Here is a 21,151-nt window from a genome sequence, read left to right as displayed (position 1 = left end):
AATAGTTGGAAGACAGAATGCTGACCTTGAAAAAAGTCGCTTCACTGTCGTTTAAAATGATGTGCATATAATTACAGAGGATGATAAAAATAGACTTTAGAAGAAAGGGAAAACGAAATATGAGTAGTAGATGATTATTAAACAGTCCATATTTTGTTCAAATAAAAGAAACCCAATTGTTCATTGGTTAAAGGTGAGATGACAATGAAAACAATAATCATTATTATCGGGATTAGGTGTGCTTTATGAAATGATTATAGGTCATCACATGCAACAATATGAACTTGCGAAAAAGCGGATATAGCATACATGCACAATGATGCAAATAAAAAGAAAAATATTGCAGAAAAGAAAGATTTTGAATAATCTTTAAGATTATACACTCTATATTGGGAGATGATGCAACATTCAAAATTTTGAATAAAAGTCATATTTGAAAATTTTCATTAGATTGTTATGGAATTAATGTGATTCAAAGTCTCCTATAAACGAAAAAAATTGTAAAATATGTGGGAAATATTTCTGTCCTAACTTGTCTCTGTGTTTCATTAACAGCCTTGATCTGGTCAATGGTCAATGTTATTAGTAACTCATCGTATACTTAAAGGAGAATGAAACTCTTGGAGCAAGTTAGCTTTTTTGAAAGCAGAAAAATAAAAGAATAAGATCAACAAAAGTTTGAGTAAAATAGGACTAGCAATAGAAGAGTTATGAGCATTTGAATGTCGAGATCACTAATGCTATGGCGATCCTCCAATTGGCAATGCGACCAAGATCTATGGTGTCACAGATGAACAACTCTCCCCTTTTGGACACTGAAAATATACCCCAAAACATCTCTTTTTGCTCATTCTAATCATATGACAAACGATTCATCAATGATATAATATTGTGAAACCTCTGTACTTGTCCTCTGCATAAAGAGAACACCTCACCTTGTGATAGACTCTATAAAAGTGAGAATATAAGTGAAATAAGTACTAAAGTAATGAGGGAGTTGTACGTGTGTGACATCACAGATCTTGGTTGCATTGCCAATGGGAGGATTTACATGGCATTAGTGATCTCAATATTCAAATGCTCATAACTTTCTTATTATTCATTCAATCTTCCTCAAACTTTCAACAATATGTTTCTTTGATTTGTCTCTTTGATATGGATTCAGCTGGTTTCAAGGGTTTCATTCTCCTTTAACTTGAAGTATAGATAATGCCTATATTTTTGTACAAAATAATTATTCCCAGCTTCCACAAAGATGCTAGGATAGTTTTCCCACCCCCCCCCCCCCCCCACATACACGCCAGTGTACTTAAAGGTTGTTTTGATTAGTTTATGATCAAATTAGTTAACCATATTCAAAAGTCATTGGACGTATAATAACCATACTTTCATGATGCAGGGGATATATGTGCAATATGCCAAACAAATTAGTCATGGCCAAAATCTTGTAAGATTAGATTGAGCGCGGGAGCGGAGTGACCGCGCTAGAAATTTTGCATTTTAAGAATGCAAAAATGGCACTTTGACCGCATTTCAACATGAATTCATGCATTAATAGTAGTATTGATCATTTGATGATTAAAAAATATCGTTTCTGTCTTTAAAGGTGTGGGCGATGATTATACATGCTGTCCCCCCTCTCCAAAAAGTGTGTGGGGGGGATATATCCCCCACTCCCCCGGGATTTACGCTCGTGATTATGTTCTTCCTCGCCGAATGCGAGAAAAAGGGGGGGGGGGTTAGGGAACATTCGTGGAGGGATTCGGCTCGTTTTGAAATGTTAAAAAAGCGAAGCAACAGTGCTGAATTTAGCCATATAGTTCTGGTTATTCTGCCTGCAAAATTTAGGATTTTATTTCATTTTGTTTAATTCTATTTCCAAGCGAAAGGAACTCGCGTGAACCGATCGCTTTGTCATTCATATTACTAACATAATCAAAGAATACTTCGATCGTAGTTCAATAGGAAAGAAACATCCGTGAAAACACGTGATTTTACATTCAATCAGGTTTAAAAAAAACATGGACCTATCCTTGAAAAAACTATATTATAACTGTTGGCCAGGGGTGGTGCCAGTGTACTTTGATTGATAGGGATCGAGGGGTGGGGCCAGACCACTGAACTAGAGATGCGTGGAATACGTGTCCCTATTCCCAACGTACACAAAGCCGTGCGGCAACGAAGAGCATCGGACTTCACGCTCGACTGAGCGCGCCGCCATTTTGCTAGGTCAATACTGGCTAGTCGACAAATGCTGCGTGAAGGCAGATGGGAGAAAGGACCGCAAAGAAAGTGTTCCTTGTGCTGTTTAAAGTTTTAGTTTGCTTTGTTACATCATGAAATATATGTTATTGAATACTTTCATAACTGAAAATGTTGATTCAGTCACATTTTTGTATTAAAGGGGAGTAAATATGTGACAGACATGAAATCATAAAAACTCGACCTTTTTCACGCGCACACTATGACAAAGAAAGGCCCAACAACAACTCTCTCTTATTTCTCCCCTTTATATCATCTCGATCTCCCTCTTTATTATTTTTCCTTTCTCTTTGGCTTCTTTCTCTCTGATTTTCCTCTTCTTTCTCATCTTTCTCTCTCTTAACTTCCCTTTCTATATATCCCCCTTATATCTCTCTTTTATTTCCCAATCTCCCTTATATCAAGCCCTCTTATCTCCCTCTCGTCTCGCCTTTCTCTCCTCACCTCTTTCTCATTCCTCGTCATTTCCCCCTTTCTCTCCCTCTCTCTCTTTGATCTTCCTCTTCTTTCCATCTCTTCTCGTTGATCGTCTGTTTCTTTTTTTCTCTCCAGCTGCATCTTTACCATTTTGCCTTTCTCATTTCAACTTTCTCTATGTAAATTTTGAGTAAATATTCCCTTCGACCTCCCTCTCATACTGTTCAATCACACATTTAGGGTGAAAAATTTGATAGAAGTTTGAGGACAAGAAGGTTGTTACTTTTAATGAGCCTTCAAAGTTGGACCTTCGTGTGCTCAGCCATGAAATATCTACTAAGTACAGTGTATATAAAAATGGGCACAATATAATTTGAATTCTTATGAACTTTAATTTGGAAGAGCATGGATGTTGCACGACATGTGCTTATACATCAATACACCTTTACATAAAGGAAGGGGTGATGGATAAACAAATTCAACTCTAACAAGTTTACTAATTAGAGCACAGATCAGAAAAACATCGCAATGGTAATTCCATTTAAAAAGTTGTGGCACTAAATTTCGCTTATTTTCACATACCAGATAATTATATGCATATCCTGGTCAGTATTTATGAAATATTCCACATGTCAAAAATTGCACAAAAAGGCCACTACCTCTTGTCAAATATTTCCAGGGTGACCAGACGTCCCGTATTTCCCGGGATCGTCCCGTATTTTGCTCCTTTGTCCCGGCGTCCCGACAAACCCTTTCCGGGACACCTATCTGTCCCGTATTTTTAGAATATTTAACAAAATGTAGTTGATACATTTAAAAGTGACGAATTTTCATCAAATAACCTAACAGAATGACGAAGCAGAGACAACAATAAATCGATAACTAAACTTTTGCAAAGTTTTGCGGGTGATTTTTATCCTAACCCAATAGGCCTACATTGCAAACGAGCTGGCTTCCTGCCTGTGTTTGGCAGGCTCTATGCATGTAGGATCGGAGCAGATTCTCAATGGTGCAAACAATCTCACATGATAAACAGTTTTTCCACCAAAATAATCGCAAAATCGGCGGGAAATTTTTATGATCATATATTATAGATTCTCAGATTACTGATTTAATAGGAGGAACAAGTTTTTTAATTTTCATAACTGGATCTACATGTAGTTGTTTTAGCTTTCGTTTTGAGTCTTGTTGTGTAGGATGCCGGCGCTGTTTCCTCTAATTTGTAAGTTGACAATGTTTCACTTTGAAATTTTATTCATTTCTAAACCACTTAGTTTTTCAAAATTTTAAAGATAAAAAACACCAAATATATCATTGTTATTTCTGTTGGATGATTGGATTGCTTTTGTTTGTTTGAAGTTTGAACTTTTTCCTCTTTCATTTTTATTCTTCATCCTTCTATCCTTCCTGCTTGCTTTTTTTGTTCCACCTATCTTTTAATATTTCCTACCTTTCTTTCCTGATCCAGTCTGTGTGTTAATTTTCTTTCTTTCCTTCTTTCTCTTATCTGCCCTTTTTATCTACTTCCTTCTCCCTTCCTCACCTTTAATTTCTTTTCGTTTTTTCTCTCCTTCCATTATTTTTTTTTCATTCTCTCATCCCTCCAATCTTTCCTCCCTCTCTTTCATTCTTTCTTTCATTCTTTATTCTATTTTTCCTTCTAATTCTTTCTTTCTTTCTTTCCCTCCCTCCCTTCCTTCCTTCCCCCTTCATGTTTTCTTCTTTCTTCGTTTCTTTCTTTCAAAGAATGAAAACATTTTTCTTTCCGGCATTCTTTGTTTTCCTTCTTTTTCTTACTTTTTCTTTCTCACCTTTATTTTGTCTGTCACACATCTTCCCTTTCTTTCTTTTTCTTTCTTTCTATATTCAATGAATTCAACGAATGACGGAAACCTTTTTTTCTCTTTTATTCTTTCTTTCATCGTCTTTTTAATTATTCTAACTTTCTTTCATGTTTTCCCCTTCATTTTTTCTTTCTTCTTTCTCATTTCATTTCTTTTCTTTCTCTCCTTCATTCTTTCGTTCACCCTCCCTTCCAATTCTTTATATTTTTTTTCACAAGTATAATACTGTGTAGCCTTCTTTGATTATCTTTTGTTTATGGATTGTCCCGCACGTATTTCATTTTTTGAAATCTGGTCACCCTGATTTAAACCCTTTTTTTAAACTACATGAATTACCAGGTCCCAGTACATTGTGCATATAGAAATATGTTTGTACATGATTGGCTTAATGACATTAAAATACACTTTGCCACACTAAGTAGTACATCAGTATTAATCTTATATTTATAGAGAAAACATATTGCATCTTGCACATACTTTCAATTGCCTTCTACGGCGCGTTCTCGAACAATTGACCTAGCAAAATGGCGGCGGTCACGTGACTTATCGAGTTTGCCGGCGATGTTTTGCTTGGGTGAACACGACTTCCACGTATCTCTAGTTCAGTGGGCCAGACGTACTTATGTAAAGAGGTTTCTCTTCTTATTTTTCATCTTTTATCTCTTCGTTTTAACCACTTTAAAATCATATAGGGGTGACCCTCCCACCTGTGTCCCTGTTGTCGACCAAATCATTGAATCAAGTTCTATCGGGGATTGATTGGAAAATATTTGAATTATTCCCTTATGAGCTAATGCTAATGAATGGACTGCAACATTCGGAATCTAATTGATTTAAAAGTACATGTCTGGCGAGTCTTCGGCAATCTCCCAGAATAATGTGTATATGGAATTAAGCAGGGGCGGCAACATGTTTTTATGATAGGGAGGAAGATGGCTTTTTTTCTCTTTATCTAATTAAGGAGTGATGTAGCGTTACAAGACCGATATCTCTTTAGTTGTTAGCTCTTCTTTCTTCTCTCATCCATTGTCTTCCTCTTTTCGTCCTTCTTTTCTCCCTTTTTTCGCCACTTCTTGACAAATCACAGGGTTCCACTCCTTACCGTCCTGTAGCGCCGCCCGTGTTGCATTCCTAATTAACGTATATTGTGTGACCATTACTTGGTGATGCATGCATGGTACCCTGATACTATAGGCACGCATCGTTTCTCTCTCATTCACTCATTTCCCTGTGCAATAGCTTGATCAACTTCATTTACCCTAGTGAACATCTTTCTTATACGAGCTTGCTTTCAACCTCAATCTTGTACCAGTGATACCATACGATACTTGATTATATTGGACGATTTTGGCGGGAATTCCAACGATGGCACGTACCAAGCAGACGGCACGAAAATCAACTGGCGGGAAAGCACCAAGAAAACAACTTGCAACGAAAGCGGCTAGAAAGAGTGCTCCCGCAACGGGTGGAGTGAAGAAGCCTCATCGATTTAGACCAGGTTAGAACACCAATAATTAAATCAAGTGATTTATTATTGTTCATTGAAATAGATTTAAAGTTATCAAATGAATTTATTCGTTCATGGTCGGTTTTGGTTTTTCTGCAAAATTATGTCTTTCTATTGAAATTTGCGATGATTTTACTAAACTTCGAGTCACCCTTTTCTTCACTTTTTTCCAGTATGTGTATTCCATGTCACTTAATTAATTTTGATATGTAATAAAAACTCATCCGTACCCTCTATAAACGAAAATTTGGATGATCGTCTAACTTCATACTAATAGACAAAAATAAAGGCATATAAAATTTTGGGAAGAGTTGCGTGTTGCTTTTTGCGACAGCCACCATTTTGACCAAACAAGTGAGTTTCATAATTTCGTGAAACATATTCAAACATTCCACCAACTTCCAACAGTTAATGCCTTTTGACAACAAAAAAGAACTTGAACAACAAATTATGGAATCTTGAAAGTGCTACCCAGATGTTCATATGTCTCTACATCTTTGAGTAAAAATGATCAAATGACGAGATCTCTGATCTCGTCATGTCGGCATCCTCTAAAATGGATGATCAGATGATGAGATCCCAGATCTCGTCATGTCGACATCCTTTGGCAGAAATGATATGCCATGATCTTGGATCTCACAATCATGCTTGTATTGTGATTTCTGGCGTTTGTGGCCAGGGCCCCCGGAACGATTTTATTCCGGGGGGGGGGGGTGCTGATGTAAATTTGAAAAGAGAAGAAAAAAAATCTCTACAAAATGGAGGTCAATTTGGTAACGACAGATTTGAAAAGCAAAAAAAAATCGAAATATATATAATTATCTAAATATATATATATATATATGTATAAACATACACACATATTATATATAATGTATGTGTGTGTGTGTGTGTATATATATATATATGAGGGTGTGTATGTATGTGTGTGTGTATATATATATGTGTATATATATATATGTATGTATATGTATATATATATATTCAGTCTGTGGGAGAGATGAGATAGCAAGATCTTGGATCCATGATCTTGTAATATCATCTTTTTTAAAAGATGAAAACCTTGCGAAATCCAAGATCGTGTCATCTGATCAGTTAAATGTAGACATGACAAGATCAAAGATGGTAGGTCTATCTGATCGTCTCTTTTAAAAGATGTGCACATGACTATATCTGAGATCAGGGTCCCGTTTCACAAAGAGTTACAACCAGTGGCGTACCTAGGATTTTCCACAGGGGGTAAATTCGTCCGGCAAAAAATTCGACAAGCAAAAAAAAGTCTTCAAACACAAATAAAGGATCTCGTCCGCCAAAATAAATTGACAAGCAAAAAAAAGTCTTCAAGACTCGTCAGGGGGACAGGGATATGTCCCTTGCATGGTTTGTGACTCGTCAGGGGGCAGTCTGCCCCCTCTGCTCCCCCCCCCCCGTAGGTACGCTAGTGGTTACAACTGATGTAACTTTGCCATTATGGCAACTACCATGGTAACCTTGATTTTGATTGGCTGCCGAGTCCTGTTGCCATGGTAGTTGTTATAATGGCAAAGTTATGAAACGGGGCCCTGGCCATCTCACCTCTCCCATGGGATGTCAACATGACGAGATTAAAGATCACATCATCTGGTCATCCCTTTTACAGCTAGATGCAGACATGACGAGATAAGGAGATCTCGTTATCTGATCATTGTTCCAAATCGATGTAGACATAGAGATGATTATCTGAACACCTGGGTGGCACTTTAAGCTTCCATATTATTACCATTGTTTTATATGCTACAGGAACCGTTGCCTTACGAGAGATCCGTCGCTATCAGAAGAGCACAGAACTGCTCATCCGTAAGCTCCCATTCCAGCGACTCATCCGTGAGATCGCTCAAGACTTCAAGACCGAGCTCCGCTTTCAGAGTTCTGCCGTTCTGGCGCTTCAAGAAGCCAGCGAAGCCTACCTCGTCGGTCTCTTCGAGGACACCAACCTGTGCGCCATCCACGCAAAGCGTGTCACCATCATGCCCAAGGACATCCAGCTTGCCCGACGTATCCGTGGCGAGAGAGCATAGCTGCTATGTAGTTTCTAGAATGCCCAGGGTTGTACATAGTTTTATAAGAACTTCTCTGATAATTATTGTAATTTGATTTAATGTCTGTATTTGGGCCGCCAGTTTCCAATCCAAATCTTGATTGAGCCTCTTGTGAATGTGTTTGAAACCCTCTATTTGGCTTCATTCTTTATTGTGTAGGCTTTTGTTTTGATAAGATTTTATGTACTTTTAAATAGATCATCATTTGGATTCTTTTCTCCAGTCTTCATTGTGTATCTTTATTGTTCTAAAAAGATTTCATATAATTTTGAAGCAATTGCTTGTTGAAGAAAAAAATAACTCTAGTATATTACAATTTCGAAAAAGGAAATACATGTAAGCAATTTTCAATTTCAAAGACCATCATGAAGATTATAGCCAAGTTGTGGGGGCAGTAGGTTTATGTGACCCTGTGAGAAATTAATTCTTTGCCTCTAGAATCTTGAAATGATAATTAACCCTTGGAAATTTATGTCATTTATTTGATATAAATAATATACCATTGCCATGTAGGTAAGGAATAAAAGAAATTTGAGCAGACTGGGATGATTTGTGTCCATGAGGCTCTCAAAACTTTATGAAGACTCCCAAGTTTTTGTGCTGACTGAGAAAAAAAAATCGATGTTCAGTATATTAATACATATCAATGAGGTGCCAAAAAAGATGGTAATGCTGGATCAATCACATCAATGGATTAGGAAACTTGAAGGCATTTTCCCCTCTTGATTGATGGGTAGCATTGTGTGTTGTGGTTTTGTTTTATTTTTGTAACCAATAAAATTGTGATGATGAAAATGCAATTTTACCATTTTTATGTTTCTCATTAGTTTTCAAAACACTACTTGGAGAGGGCGAGAGAGCAGAAAAGGAGAGGGAGGGGGAGAAAAGAGAGGCAAAAGATGGAGGAAAGGAGAGGTAGGATGGAGTTAGGAAGGAGAGTAGGGTGGAGACAGGAAGGATTAAAGGATGGTGACAGAGAGGAGTCGAGTGGAGACGGGGGAGGTAGGAAGGAGGGTAGGTGGAGATAAAGGGTAAAAGAATAGAAGCATGGGGGCGGAGGAGAGAGGTACAAAGGAGACTCGGGAGGAATAGGGTGGGGAAAGAAAGAGAGTGGGGTGAAGATATAAAAAAAGAGAAGGATGGAGACAGACACAAAGGAGACTAGGGTGGAAAGGAGAGTGGGTTGGAGATCAAGAGTGAAAAAAATAAGGATGGAGGTGGTACAAAGGTAGGATAGTAGGGAGGAAATGGGAAGAATAGAAGAGGAGGGAGTTAGGAAGGAAGGAGGTAGGGCCAAGATGGGGAGGTAGGAAAGAGAAGTAGGGTGGAGACAGGGTGGTATATAAGGAGAGAATGGAGACTAAGAGGGAGAGAGGAATAAGTGTAGGGTGGAGACTGAGGGAGGTAGGAAGGAGAGGTATGTTGGAGACAGAAAAGAGTGTAGACATGGAAATATGAAGAAGGGGGAGTAGGAAGGGAACAGAGGTATTAATGAGGTTGAGTATGGGATGAAAAGGCACATCAACATTTAAGAAATGTCAAAATCACAAAATCTTTTACTTTTTTCTGTTTTATTCCTACTGAAACTGTACAAGACATGCATTCTTCAAAATGTTAGAATTATGTACATCACATTCTCTCTTTCAACATGAACTTCATCAACTTTGTCCAAAAACTCATGGTTTGCAAAATAACAAAATATCATATTACTCTGCGTAGGTATGAACAAGGAGTTTTCAAATTCCCCTAAATATTTGATCAACTTTGATGACCAATGTATGGAACTTTGTTGATATCATGGTTGCTTAAATAATTTGTTAGTTATACCATTCTTAGCCTATCTCAACAATTTGAATAAAACAAAGTTATACGAAGATTAGAAACCTGATTCCCCATTTCACAGATTTTAAACATGCATTATTCAGGAGAGCAGAGTATAGTATATCAATTATCAGTGCCCATTCTTAATCTTACCATATTTCCCAAGAAATTATACTACACACATTCACATTGTGCTCATAAATACATTAAAAAATATTTTCATGAACATTTTTGGACATCCCACTGCTTATTAATGTGAGATCATCATTAGTATATAAATATCTTGTGCTCCTTGGTGCTAAAACATGACTTAAACTCACACTTGTTTCGAATGAAACAGCCCTATGAATGTACATGTCCACTCAAAATGTTCTCTAAATAGATCAAACACTTGTCCACATGACAATGTTTTGACCAATTACGCGAGTGTTTCACCAAACAAATAGTGGTTTTCTCTGAAAAATATTACAAGCTCCTGGAATTCACTGCATCTGATTGGCTGAGAGCAGATTAATCAGAGAAATCACTGACAAAGCTCTTCATGGAATTCACCCTAGATTGCTTTGTTTTAAAAGGGAAAGTGTACACTTTTTAGATGATGGATTACGGTGGATTTTTTTGAAATGGGATTTTTTTTTGTCACAAAATGTTTAAACCATTCTTGCAGACAGATATGCTTCCAGTGTAATTTTCTCAGAGTAATCTACGTACACTGTAATTTCAACCTACATTTAAGTACACTCTAAAATTCCTCTTTGAACAATTTCTGACCAATGGTCATAGAGTCACAGCACTTTCTTTTAAATAAATATATGTGCATAAAAACTGTCAACACTGGAAATAATGAATGGAATGGTTAAAATTAAAAGTATGGTTGAGAGTAATACGTGAATAACTGACAGGGTACCAAGTTAGAAGGTATAGATAAATCTGACTTTCACACTATAACTTTTGGTGGCCATAACTGGGGCACTTCCAAAGAAGAACAAAAATCACTTCCAATTGATTATGCAATGAGTTGGGGTGCACTGGCATGTTAGTGCATAAATGATCTTTGGTTAGGCATACTTGAAGCCCCCCAGTTAGGAATTACCATAAAAACAGCACACGACAACACTTTTTTAAGGTACAGGGAACTCTGCCATGTCAAATCTCCTGTGAACACAGAAAGTTGTTCAACTCAGAAGGCTAATAACATGTCTAGCATAATCTGGTTTAAAATATTGCGTTCGACTTCAGAAATCATTTGACTTACAGAAGGTCGACTTGGGTAGAGTTGACTGTACTACAGTACTTATCTGACTGATTGATGTCAGCTATCCTGCTTAAAGGGGAATCCAACACAAATAAATATTTGTTTTTAGAGGGAAAAAAAAAATCAGACAGGTAGAAAGTTTGAACATACCTGATATATTTTTCTCCTCTCTCACACAACAATTTACGGCCAAGTTTGGATTCCCCTTTAATTGACAGAAATATTTAACTTCAAGTAAGTAATCACTTATACATGCATTTATATGTGAAGGAAGAGTGACAATGACAGAAGAAGTCGGGAAAAGGGAGTTTCCCAAGTTCATGTACTTACTGTTGATTCATGTAAAGGCAAAACAGATGAAGAAATATTGAATAAAACAAGTATAAAAAAGACAATTTACCTAATTATGTGCAAATATTTTATTGCATGTTGTGGTTTGAATCCTGTTTTGGGTTGGGTTTATTTTTGGGGGGAGGGGTGTGAGGGGTGATGAAACAGATGTTTTAAAACATGTTTTTTTTTTTATTATTGTGACAACCCTTCACTGAAACAATTTAAAATCATTCAACTCTTCATGAAAGTTATTGTAATGGTAACTTTGCTTTACATGGTAACAATGCTCAATGACCATTCGTATTCAAGCACTCCTTGAAAGTTAGTAAAAAACAAAATAAGTAACGGGGGCCAGGGTAGATAATTGTACGTATTTCATCGAGCTGAGCAAGAGTCAGTCAGCGATCATGTCTGTCATGATGATATTGCTAATTCCACTAATAAATCAAACTTCATTTTTAATGGATTTGCAGTGAATTCAGTTTGTTACAAAAATATACCTTTCATAATCATTTTTATCAATTTTCACAAGAAATAAACATTGTGTGACTTTAAAAAATTTCACTGATTTTCCCAGAGTTCTCCGACTCTGACGAACCATGTGAGATATGTGCTTATACAAGAAATAGCATCATGCATTGAAAAATAGATATGCTCAACCTTTCCATGTACACTTGTTGTAAAAAGACGGTGCAGGAAATGTTATGAGGCAAAATTTTAATATCAACACACTATGCTACCTCTAAAGGCGACCGCACACCTTACGACTGGTCTGCGACCAGATTTCAGAATAAAATGTAGTAGAATTTGATGCTAATATTAAGAATTGGAATATCTTACTGTGTAATGTTCTAAATCATCGTACGAATACCTATGATCAAATTTGTCAATATGCTATCATCCTTCTTAGAATAAAAGCGTATTTAATATCTAGTCGTAATGACGTCACAGCAGTCGTACGATTGGCTACGATTTGAAACTAATTTGGCCTTTACTCCAAAATAAGGGATGCAAATCTTTCAAAATAGTTATAATATTATTATTTCAATTAATTTTAACCTCAAATAAAATTATATGTTCCATTCACATCTTCAGAAAATGAGCAAAATGCGATTTGTTCCAAAATCGGATCGCGAACAGTCATAAGGTGTGCGGTGGCCTTTAGAAGTACAAATGAAAAGGGATTTGGCAATTAATATTAACCCATAAGTTTTACTATTAGACTCCAATGTTGATTTAGTTTCAACATCAAACAGATATCCTTGTTCACCCCTCAGGCCAGGCCTTTGTGTTACAATATAGTGGAAGGGCAGTTTCCGCCCACCCCCCCCCCCCCTCCCCCATACTGGCGATATTTCAGCTTGCACAGTACATTGCAAGTCTTTAGATTTTAACCAGTAATTTCATATTTAAAAAAATTAAATCAAATCTTGCTGGTCAATACAACCAAAGAAAATGAGACCATCTTAATGTAAATGTTCATATTTATGGCAAGTTCCAAATAATATTTCTTCATAATTCAGCATTTCATCACTTCTTGACAGAATCGCTTATCAAAGGACCATGTTTTAGGGGCGAATCGAGTTGTAGCACCATGATATTATCTCAGTCATCTAGAACAACAATGTCTTCATCTTGCTCCAGTTCCTGACTGGTTGTTTTAGCTTTCTTTATAACAGGCGTTTCCTCTCCAGTGGTAGACACAATATCTTCTGACAACTTACGTTTCCTGGAGTCGCCATCGTCACTAACCTCCATCTTCTTCTCCTCAACAACTTCTTCTACTTCCTCCTCATCATCCAGTATCATGAAATCATCATCATCATCTACATCGTTTGGACCCTCTGAGAAATGAATGAATAATGACCCAGAGTGAGAGTTAAAATTCATCTTTATGATTAATGATAAACTTGAGTAAAGGAAACTACCACCATGAGCGTACCTGCCTGGACAGTGTGTGATCTATATTACCGTCTTTATCAATAATTCAAACTAAATTTAAAGCATCCTAAAGCATGAACTACAACTAAATTATACCAAACATATTCATGATTATTTCCTGTACAAGGCATTTTAGCAACTTAATAAAAGTCATATAAAAATCATAATTTGATGCTAATATTAAGAATTGGAATATCTTACTGTGTAATGTTCTAAATCATCGTACGAATACCTATGATCAAATTTGTCAATATGCTATCATCCTTCTTAGAATAAAAGCGTATTTAATATCTAGTCGTAATGACGTCACAGCAGTCGTACGATTGGCTACGATTTGAAACTAATTTGGCCTTTACTCCAAAATAAGGGATGCAAATCTTTCAAAATAGTTATAATATTATTATTTCAATTAATTTTAACCTCAAATAAAATTATATGTTCCATTCACATCTTCAGAAAATGAGCAAAATGCGATTTGTTCCAAAATCGGATCGCGAACAGTCATAAGGTGTGCGGTGGCCTTTAGAAGTACAAATGAAAAGGGATTTGGCAATTAATATTAACCCATAAGTTTTACTATTAGACTCCAATGTTGATTTAGTTTCAACATCAAACAGATATCCTTGTTCACCCCTCAGGCCAGGCCTTTGTGTTACAATATAGTGGAAGGGCAGTTTCCGCCCACCCCCCCCCCCCTCCCCCATACTGGCGATATTTCAGCTTGCACAGTACATTGCAAGTCTTTAGATTTTAACCAGTAATTTCATATTTAAAAAAATTAAATCAAATCTTGCTGGTCAATACAACCAAAGAAAATGAGACCATCTTAATGTAAATGTTCATATTTATGGCAAGTTCCAAATAATATTTCTTCATAATTCAGCATTTCATCACTTCTTGACAGAATCGCTTATCAAAGGACCATGTTTTAGGGGCGAATCGAGTTGTAGCACCATGATATTATCTCAGTCATCTAGAACAACAATGTCTTCATCTTGCTCCAGTTCCTGACTGGTTGTTTTAGCTTTCTTTATAACAGGCGTTTCCTCTCCAGTGGTAGACACAATATCTTCTGACAACTTACGTTTCCTGGAGTCGCCATCGTCACTAACCTCCATCTTCTTCTCCTCAACAACTTCTTCTACTTCCTCCTCATCATCCAGTATCATGAAATCATCATCATCATCTACATCGTTTGGACCCTCTGAGAAATGAATGAGTAATGACCCAGAGTGAGAGTTAAAATTCATCTTTATGATTAATGATAAACTTGAGTAAAGGAAACTACCACCATGAGCGTACCTGCCTGGACAGTGTGTGATCTATATTACCGTCTTTATCAATAATTCAAACTAAATTTAAAGCATCCTAAAGCATGAACTACAACTAAATTATACCAAACATATTCATGATTATTTCCTGTACAAGGCATTTTAGCAACTTAATAAAAGTCATATTTTGCACGCTAGTTTCAATCCGAGACCAAAGTGGTAAACATTTGCTACGTTGCCCTCTTCCGGATTTTTGCCCATTGGAATATTGTACAATTTTTTTTTTTTTTTTTGGGGGGGGGGGGGAACATTTGCTATATTTCTGCTGGTGTGCTTGCGCAGAAGGAGCCTATATTTAATTGCTAATTTCAGTATTTGCAAAATCTGGTTGAAACCAGTTTGTGAACCTATGCATTGATAATGCGCAGCGCAGCCAGTGCATACACATTCCCAGCTGATCAACCCAAGCGCAAGATTTTTAGGCGTTCAGTGTATGTGCGCGCCATGCATGATGCGTGATTGCTTGGTAACAATTTACGTCAAAATAGCTTAGCAGGGATTACTTCGCCAAAATCATGAATAACCTGGCATCAGAAGTAGTGATAAGCAAACAGGCATAAAATTGTTCCAAATAATACCTTGAATTAAACATTATACAGCTGTAGGTAATGATAATATTGATTGGCTCTTCTTTTGGTAAACATCAAATATACTGCCCTTAAAAGAATCATATTGCTCTCGTCTGAAGTCTCGGGCCAATATGATTCTGTTGCACGAAACATATATGATTTTCCTGTCAAGGCCAGTCAATATTATATAAATATGAAGTCATAAAAAACAGCTTACAAAATAACCACTCAAATCTGCAGTAGGTTAACTGTACTATTATTCATCAAATATGAAAAAGAGTGTATACAATAGTTTACAATACATCATCAAAAACTACATTTCAGTAGCTTTCCAATTTCCTGTTCTTTGTAAGTGGCTCTTCATGAAAAACGTAAAGAAATGGGATGGCATTCACCTTGGGAGGGGCCAGCCACATCTCCATTCCCATTGGTTGATGAGACCTGGTCATGTGACTCAGCCTGTGTTGTTGATTGGTTATCCTTCTGATCTGACTTAGCTTCAGCCTCCTTGTGGACGACTGGTAGTTTGCCAACAACCTCAAACTCAGCCTCCTCCTCAAGGGTTTCTCTGTGCAGATAGATAGGAAAGAAATCAGGTACAGTATATGTGAGGACAAGCTTTTGTTACCTTTGCCCCATTCAAGGTCAAGTTAGTCTGCAGACACAGACTCTATGCGACACTTAAATTCACTAATTGGTGTTGAGCATAGTCTAACTTGATTGGCCAGAAAATAATTAAAACAGGTGGAAAGCCTCTGGCAGTCTCGCCTGTATTATGTCTTTCAATATAGCAGCAATGCTGACTTTGAAAACAACTATCAAATAATTATTCACATCCAACACCATTCATATGATAATAAAATACTATGTTCATTGATCCTAAATTACCTTTGACCTTGATCATGTGATTAAGACTCGTGCAAAACGATCAGTGATACTTGATAACCCTAATGTCCACGTCTCATGAAACTTCCATAAACTTTCAAAGTTATGATGGCAATTCACCAAATACCCCCAACATGGCCAGAGTTCATTGACATTAAATTACCTTTCACCTCAGTCATGTGACCTGAAACCGAAGCAAAATCTTCAATTATACTTGATTACTCTCATGTCTTAGTTTCAAGAACTAGATCCATAACCTTTCAAAGTTATGATGGAATTTCAACAAATACCCCCAACATGGCCAGAATTCATTGACATTAAATGACCTTTCACCTCAGTCATGTGACCTGAAACCCAAGCAAAATCTTCAATCATACTTATACTTCAAATTTGCACAGCATATTCAGTGATACTTGATTGCTCTTATGTCCAATTTTCATGAAGTAGATCCATAAAATTTTTAAGTTAAGACCTCATTTCAAATTTTGATGTTGATTCCCCAAACATTGTATAAGTTCATTGACCCAAAATGACCTTTGACCTTGGTCATGTGACCTGAACCTCCGGCAGGATGCTCAGTAATTCTTGATTACTCTTGAGTCCAAGTAAGTCCATATACTTTCTAAGTTATGATAAAATTTCAAAATCTCAACCTCAGTTAAGATTTAAATGTTGACGCCGCCGTCGGAAAACTTGCGCCTTTAGTCTCGCTCTGCTATGCAGGCAAGACAGACAAAAACAATCAGTGATTTGTGATGGGCAGTCTGACTCGATCTTATGGAGTTGCGCTTAAAGCATTGCTGGCAAATTTCATGTACAATTTTCTTTGGTTAAAATACAAAATATTAAGTAATCACAGGTGTAAACATTTACAAATTAATGTCCAAAGCCTTTTTGGTGCCCTCTTTTCTTTTTATTCACTGGTGCATTAGGCATCCACACACTATAAAGTTGCACCAAACTCAAAGGAGTATCTAAGCTCTACAATTGTGGATCACTAATCAATCAAATTTGGATTGAGGTGATAGAATGATGATAATTCTCTTTAAAAAATCTGGGATCCACTGTATAATGGAAAAAAAACTCACTCGTATTGGATGTTGATGACGAGCTCAAAATTCTGAAGAAAATCATCTGCTTTCAGACGGCTTCCACCAATTATGTTGAATTCACTTAGCATTCTAGGCATGTTTTCTGTCAGACAAAAATAGAGATCAACATACATTATAAACAATATATATAAAGTTTCCCCACTAATCATTTGTACACTACACAGTAACAAAACTATAGGAGGAGATGAATTGTGCTGGAAATGTAGAATTCCTGAAATGGCTTTCATAATATCGAATGAATTGCATACAATATAAAAAAGGAAAGTGTAGCCTGTTTTTTTCACCATGTGGACATTTATTGTGATCAGCCGGTCATGCATGTCTGATTATGAATCACTAAATGAGACAAAGCAGATTTTCAGACTCTTCTGTGATTGCTGAAGCATAACACACAATTCTACAATGATTAAGATTTTTTCTGAGATATGAGATGGCATCCTCTTTGATATAAAATTCAGATACTTTTCCTTGGTTTATTCATTTTAAAAAGTAAAACAATAATATTTATTCTTAGATAGGTCTTCTTTGAGTTTTGGATTGGGAATATGTATCAAAGTCTATAACATTCACTTGATGAAAGCATATGACAATATAAGATGTTTCTTGTTGGCTTTCACACCTCACTATTTAGAAAAGCAGTTGTAAATAGCTTTACTTACCTAATGTTTCTTCTTCATCACTAGAAATAAGAATGGTTCCTGAAAAATAAAAATAAGAGTTATTTACTTTTCTTAATACCATGGATATGGTATTAAGATATGGACAAGAAAGAAAAACAGAATTCAGGAACACAGTTACCTCGCAGAAAACTTTACAAAATTGTATTCATGGATAGTAAAGCAACAAAATCATGAAAATCAAAGCAAAGTCCCTTAAAAAAACACTGTGCATTAATGGAAATCTTACAATCAGCATGTTTTCAGCAAAAGAAAATTGATGTTTTACTAAGATATTCACTTTCTACAACTGCATTATCACAAGTCACTGAAAAAGATCATGGTATTTGATGTTTAGAACAGCAAAACACAGAATTATTTTTTTTGGAAAACAAAAAAGTGGGGACTTTCAATACTCTTCTGCTATTTGATGAAAAACATTTTTATCAACTACACTATTCTGTTTCAGATGCCTCTCTCTGCTGCTATACAATTGAAAAATCAGTTAAAACATTCTAACATATTAGATTAAAAATAATGAAAGAAAAAAGGATGCTTTTCATGTACAAAATTAAATAGACCAAACTCACAGCGATAGTCCATAACCCCTTGTCCACTTTGTACAATTCAGTGCATCCTTGATCCTCAACCCAATCTTCTCCCCCCCAACCCACCACCTGCATCTTCTATGTCTTACAGGGCATAGCAAGAAACTTTATACGTTCAATTGCATATCAAGTGTAAGTCTCAAAATGAAGTGTAATGACGGTATTGTAAGAAAGTCAAGTTACAATTGACCGAATCCAACAAATTTTATTTTAATAATTTTTCATTTTTTCCTTTTATTTTATTTCCACATCAAGATAAAACATTTCATACATATAATCTACAATCAAGTTAATACATATACCTCTGGTGGGAGGATCATGAAAAGCACTTAGATGGCTTGTAAGAAATGATCCTCAAAGGATTTTGGGACTTGTGCTTCATTTGAGATCGAACTTAAGTTTCATGCAACAAACCATATATACATATATTACATATAAATGTTGAACTTCTTTTTTTAACCCGCTGTTATTTCATACCTTTGCCATCTTGAATTTCAACATCAGGGGCAATCATTCCTAAGGCAGATTTCAATATCTGGATGAAGAAACGCAAAAACAAAGATATTCACTTCATAATCTAAAATTTATACAGACAGTTTATCATGATTCAAAGCCCACCCAGTTTTAAAAGTATGAATAGGAACGAAACCCAAACCATTTGTAAATTTATGTATGTTCATTGAGTAAAACAAAATATTTTAAAACAAGATCCAAAACATTGTTTAGGATAAATTTCCTTTGTTAATTCAAGCCATGAAGCTTGTGCACTTCATAATGATCTTCAAAAAGTACACGGATTTCAATTATAGATGAAAATTGTTATCAATCTTTCAATAAGATATGATCAAAAAGCGGTATTTGAAAGCCCTTCTTTAGTTTGGTAGATTTCCTGGAAGTTTTATGTTATTATTCTGATTCATTGATAAGTATAACCCAAGCTGTTAAATGAATGAAAAACAAAATTGCACCTGGAAATCTTTATTCAATGCTTCAAAAAAGCAAAAATGTACAAGTGACCAGAAACAAATATCCCATATACTATGTGTATTACAATCATTCTTCCAAACAGAAAAATTCAGTGATTATTTTTTAGTTACAGATATTTTGAAAAAAAAAGTATGCATGAATTTTTTTTTCTTCCTGTTTTTTTTTATTCTACTACATACAGACATAGCAAAGTTCATGATTATTTTCAACATGATTTCTGTTATGTTTTATAAACAATGTTTTTAACTATGAATAATTGAGATAAAGAGAATCACTTACCTTATCCTGTAACATTCTGATGGATGTCGTATTTGTGTTCAGCTTAATAGTCACCTGATAAAGACAATCGTAAAATATCAGTGAAAATAGACACTAGAGTATCATGAGAAATTCTATAAAACAACAGATTACATCTCACTTTACATATAAAAACATGTCACACTACGAACTTAAACTCTCATTGCATTTCCCATCCACCCCATGGGTTAACCCTAACTACATAGGGCAGGGATGGCGGGGGGATCCTGCGGAAACCACCCCCTCCCACACACACAGACTATGTGTATGTTATTGATATGGTATGACTGATGTAAAAATGGCAACATCTTGAATATATTCTGATCAACCATCACTATATTTGATGGCCAATGTAATCCTACAAGTAGATTAAAATAGGAGAAAATCAAATACTAGTATGCATTACACTAAAAATAAAAAATAACAAATCTTATAAATCTGTTTCAAAATAAATCAGAATAGGGTAGGTGTCACTGTTCACAGTGAATGCAAAAGTTCTTTTCAACTCGCCATGTGTAATATTTCAATCTGTATTTTCAAACAAGTTCTCACAATCAACAATTCATGGGTGAATAAATACTGAAGCGAACTGAAAATGAATGGATATACCTACAATGCACTTAATGATGCATATCATCAGAATCTACCTCATGGGCCATTCCTTGTCACGTGTGTGACCAAAATTATGACAAATCTTAGAGATTTAGTAATTCAAAGGTTAAATAACTTTAATTTCATTTTGAATTTCACAGGAATTTCAAAATAAAATTAAACTTTCAAAATCATGCTTCTGTTTGTAATGACGCACGTGACCCACTTCGTATGACCTCTGGGGTCCGTTGCAGAAAGAGTTGCGTTTAAACGCAAGTCAAAAAATCAATTGCAAGTCCCAAATGCGCGCTGTTGATTGGTTGAAAATCAAGATGCACATGATTTTTAGAGTTGCGATTGATTGCAACTCTTTCTGCAACAGGCCCCTGACCTTGAACCTGCACATTGGAGACAGCAAAAAAAATTCCAAATGATAGCTGACTGAACATGTTAATATCATGTAACCTTTGAATTACTAAATCTCTAGAATTGTTATTTTATAACTAATTAAAGTCAAGATTTGTCATAATTTCGGTCACACACGTGACCAAGAATGGCCCCTCAGATCCTACTGACTGGAGACTAGGAGTTCCAAGTCATTAAGTCAGTGATATCATATCTCCAGAAGGAAGTAAATTATTAATCAGTCTACACCTG

General features: G+C 35.9%; 2 protein-coding genes across 3 annotated transcripts in view; one reads left to right on the top strand and one right to left on the bottom strand.

The window, feature by feature from the left end:
* The first annotated feature begins 5,405 nt into the window (after positions 1-5,405).
* LOC135153172 (histone H3, embryonic-like) lies at positions 5,406-8,908 on the top strand. The gene is made up of 2 exons (XM_064095374.1): positions 5,406-6,021; positions 7,810-8,908. Exons 1-2 carry the CDS (start codon positions 5,889-5,891, stop codon positions 8,085-8,087), a joined length of 411 nt encoding a protein of 136 aa, XP_063951444.1. The 5' UTR covers positions 5,406-5,888; the 3' UTR covers positions 8,088-8,908.
* Positions 8,909-9,662: 754 nt separating this feature from the next.
* Positions 9,663-21,151, bottom strand: part of LOC129253818 (SUMO-activating enzyme subunit 2-like) — a 29,520-nt gene continuing 18,031 nt past the window's right edge. The window contains exons 13-20 of one of the 2 annotated variants that reach the window (XM_054892244.2): positions 19,886-19,939; positions 19,097-19,154; positions 18,015-18,053; positions 17,332-17,437; positions 15,754-15,926; positions 14,543-14,662; positions 13,242-13,361; positions 9,663-11,513 (exon numbers count right to left, since the gene is read on the bottom strand). In XM_054892244.2, the coding sequence (XP_054748219.2) occupies positions 11,503-11,513; positions 13,242-13,361; positions 14,543-14,662; positions 15,754-15,926; positions 17,332-17,437; positions 18,015-18,053; positions 19,097-19,154; positions 19,886-19,939 (681 nt within the window). In that variant the 3' untranslated portion in view covers positions 9,663-11,502. Of the gene's footprint in view, positions 11,514-11,664; positions 13,362-14,542; positions 14,663-15,753; positions 15,927-17,331; positions 17,438-18,014; positions 18,054-19,096; positions 19,155-19,885; positions 19,940-21,151 lie in introns of those variants that run through there. The other variant, XM_054892243.2, reaches the window with a different exon arrangement.

This window comes from Lytechinus pictus, chromosome 2, assembly GCF_037042905.1.
Source record: "Lytechinus pictus isolate F3 Inbred chromosome 2, Lp3.0, whole genome shotgun sequence".
NCBI classification, from domain to species: domain Eukaryota; kingdom Metazoa; phylum Echinodermata; class Echinoidea; order Temnopleuroida; family Toxopneustidae; genus Lytechinus; species Lytechinus pictus.
This window is presented reverse-complemented; position numbering and strand designations above follow the sequence as displayed.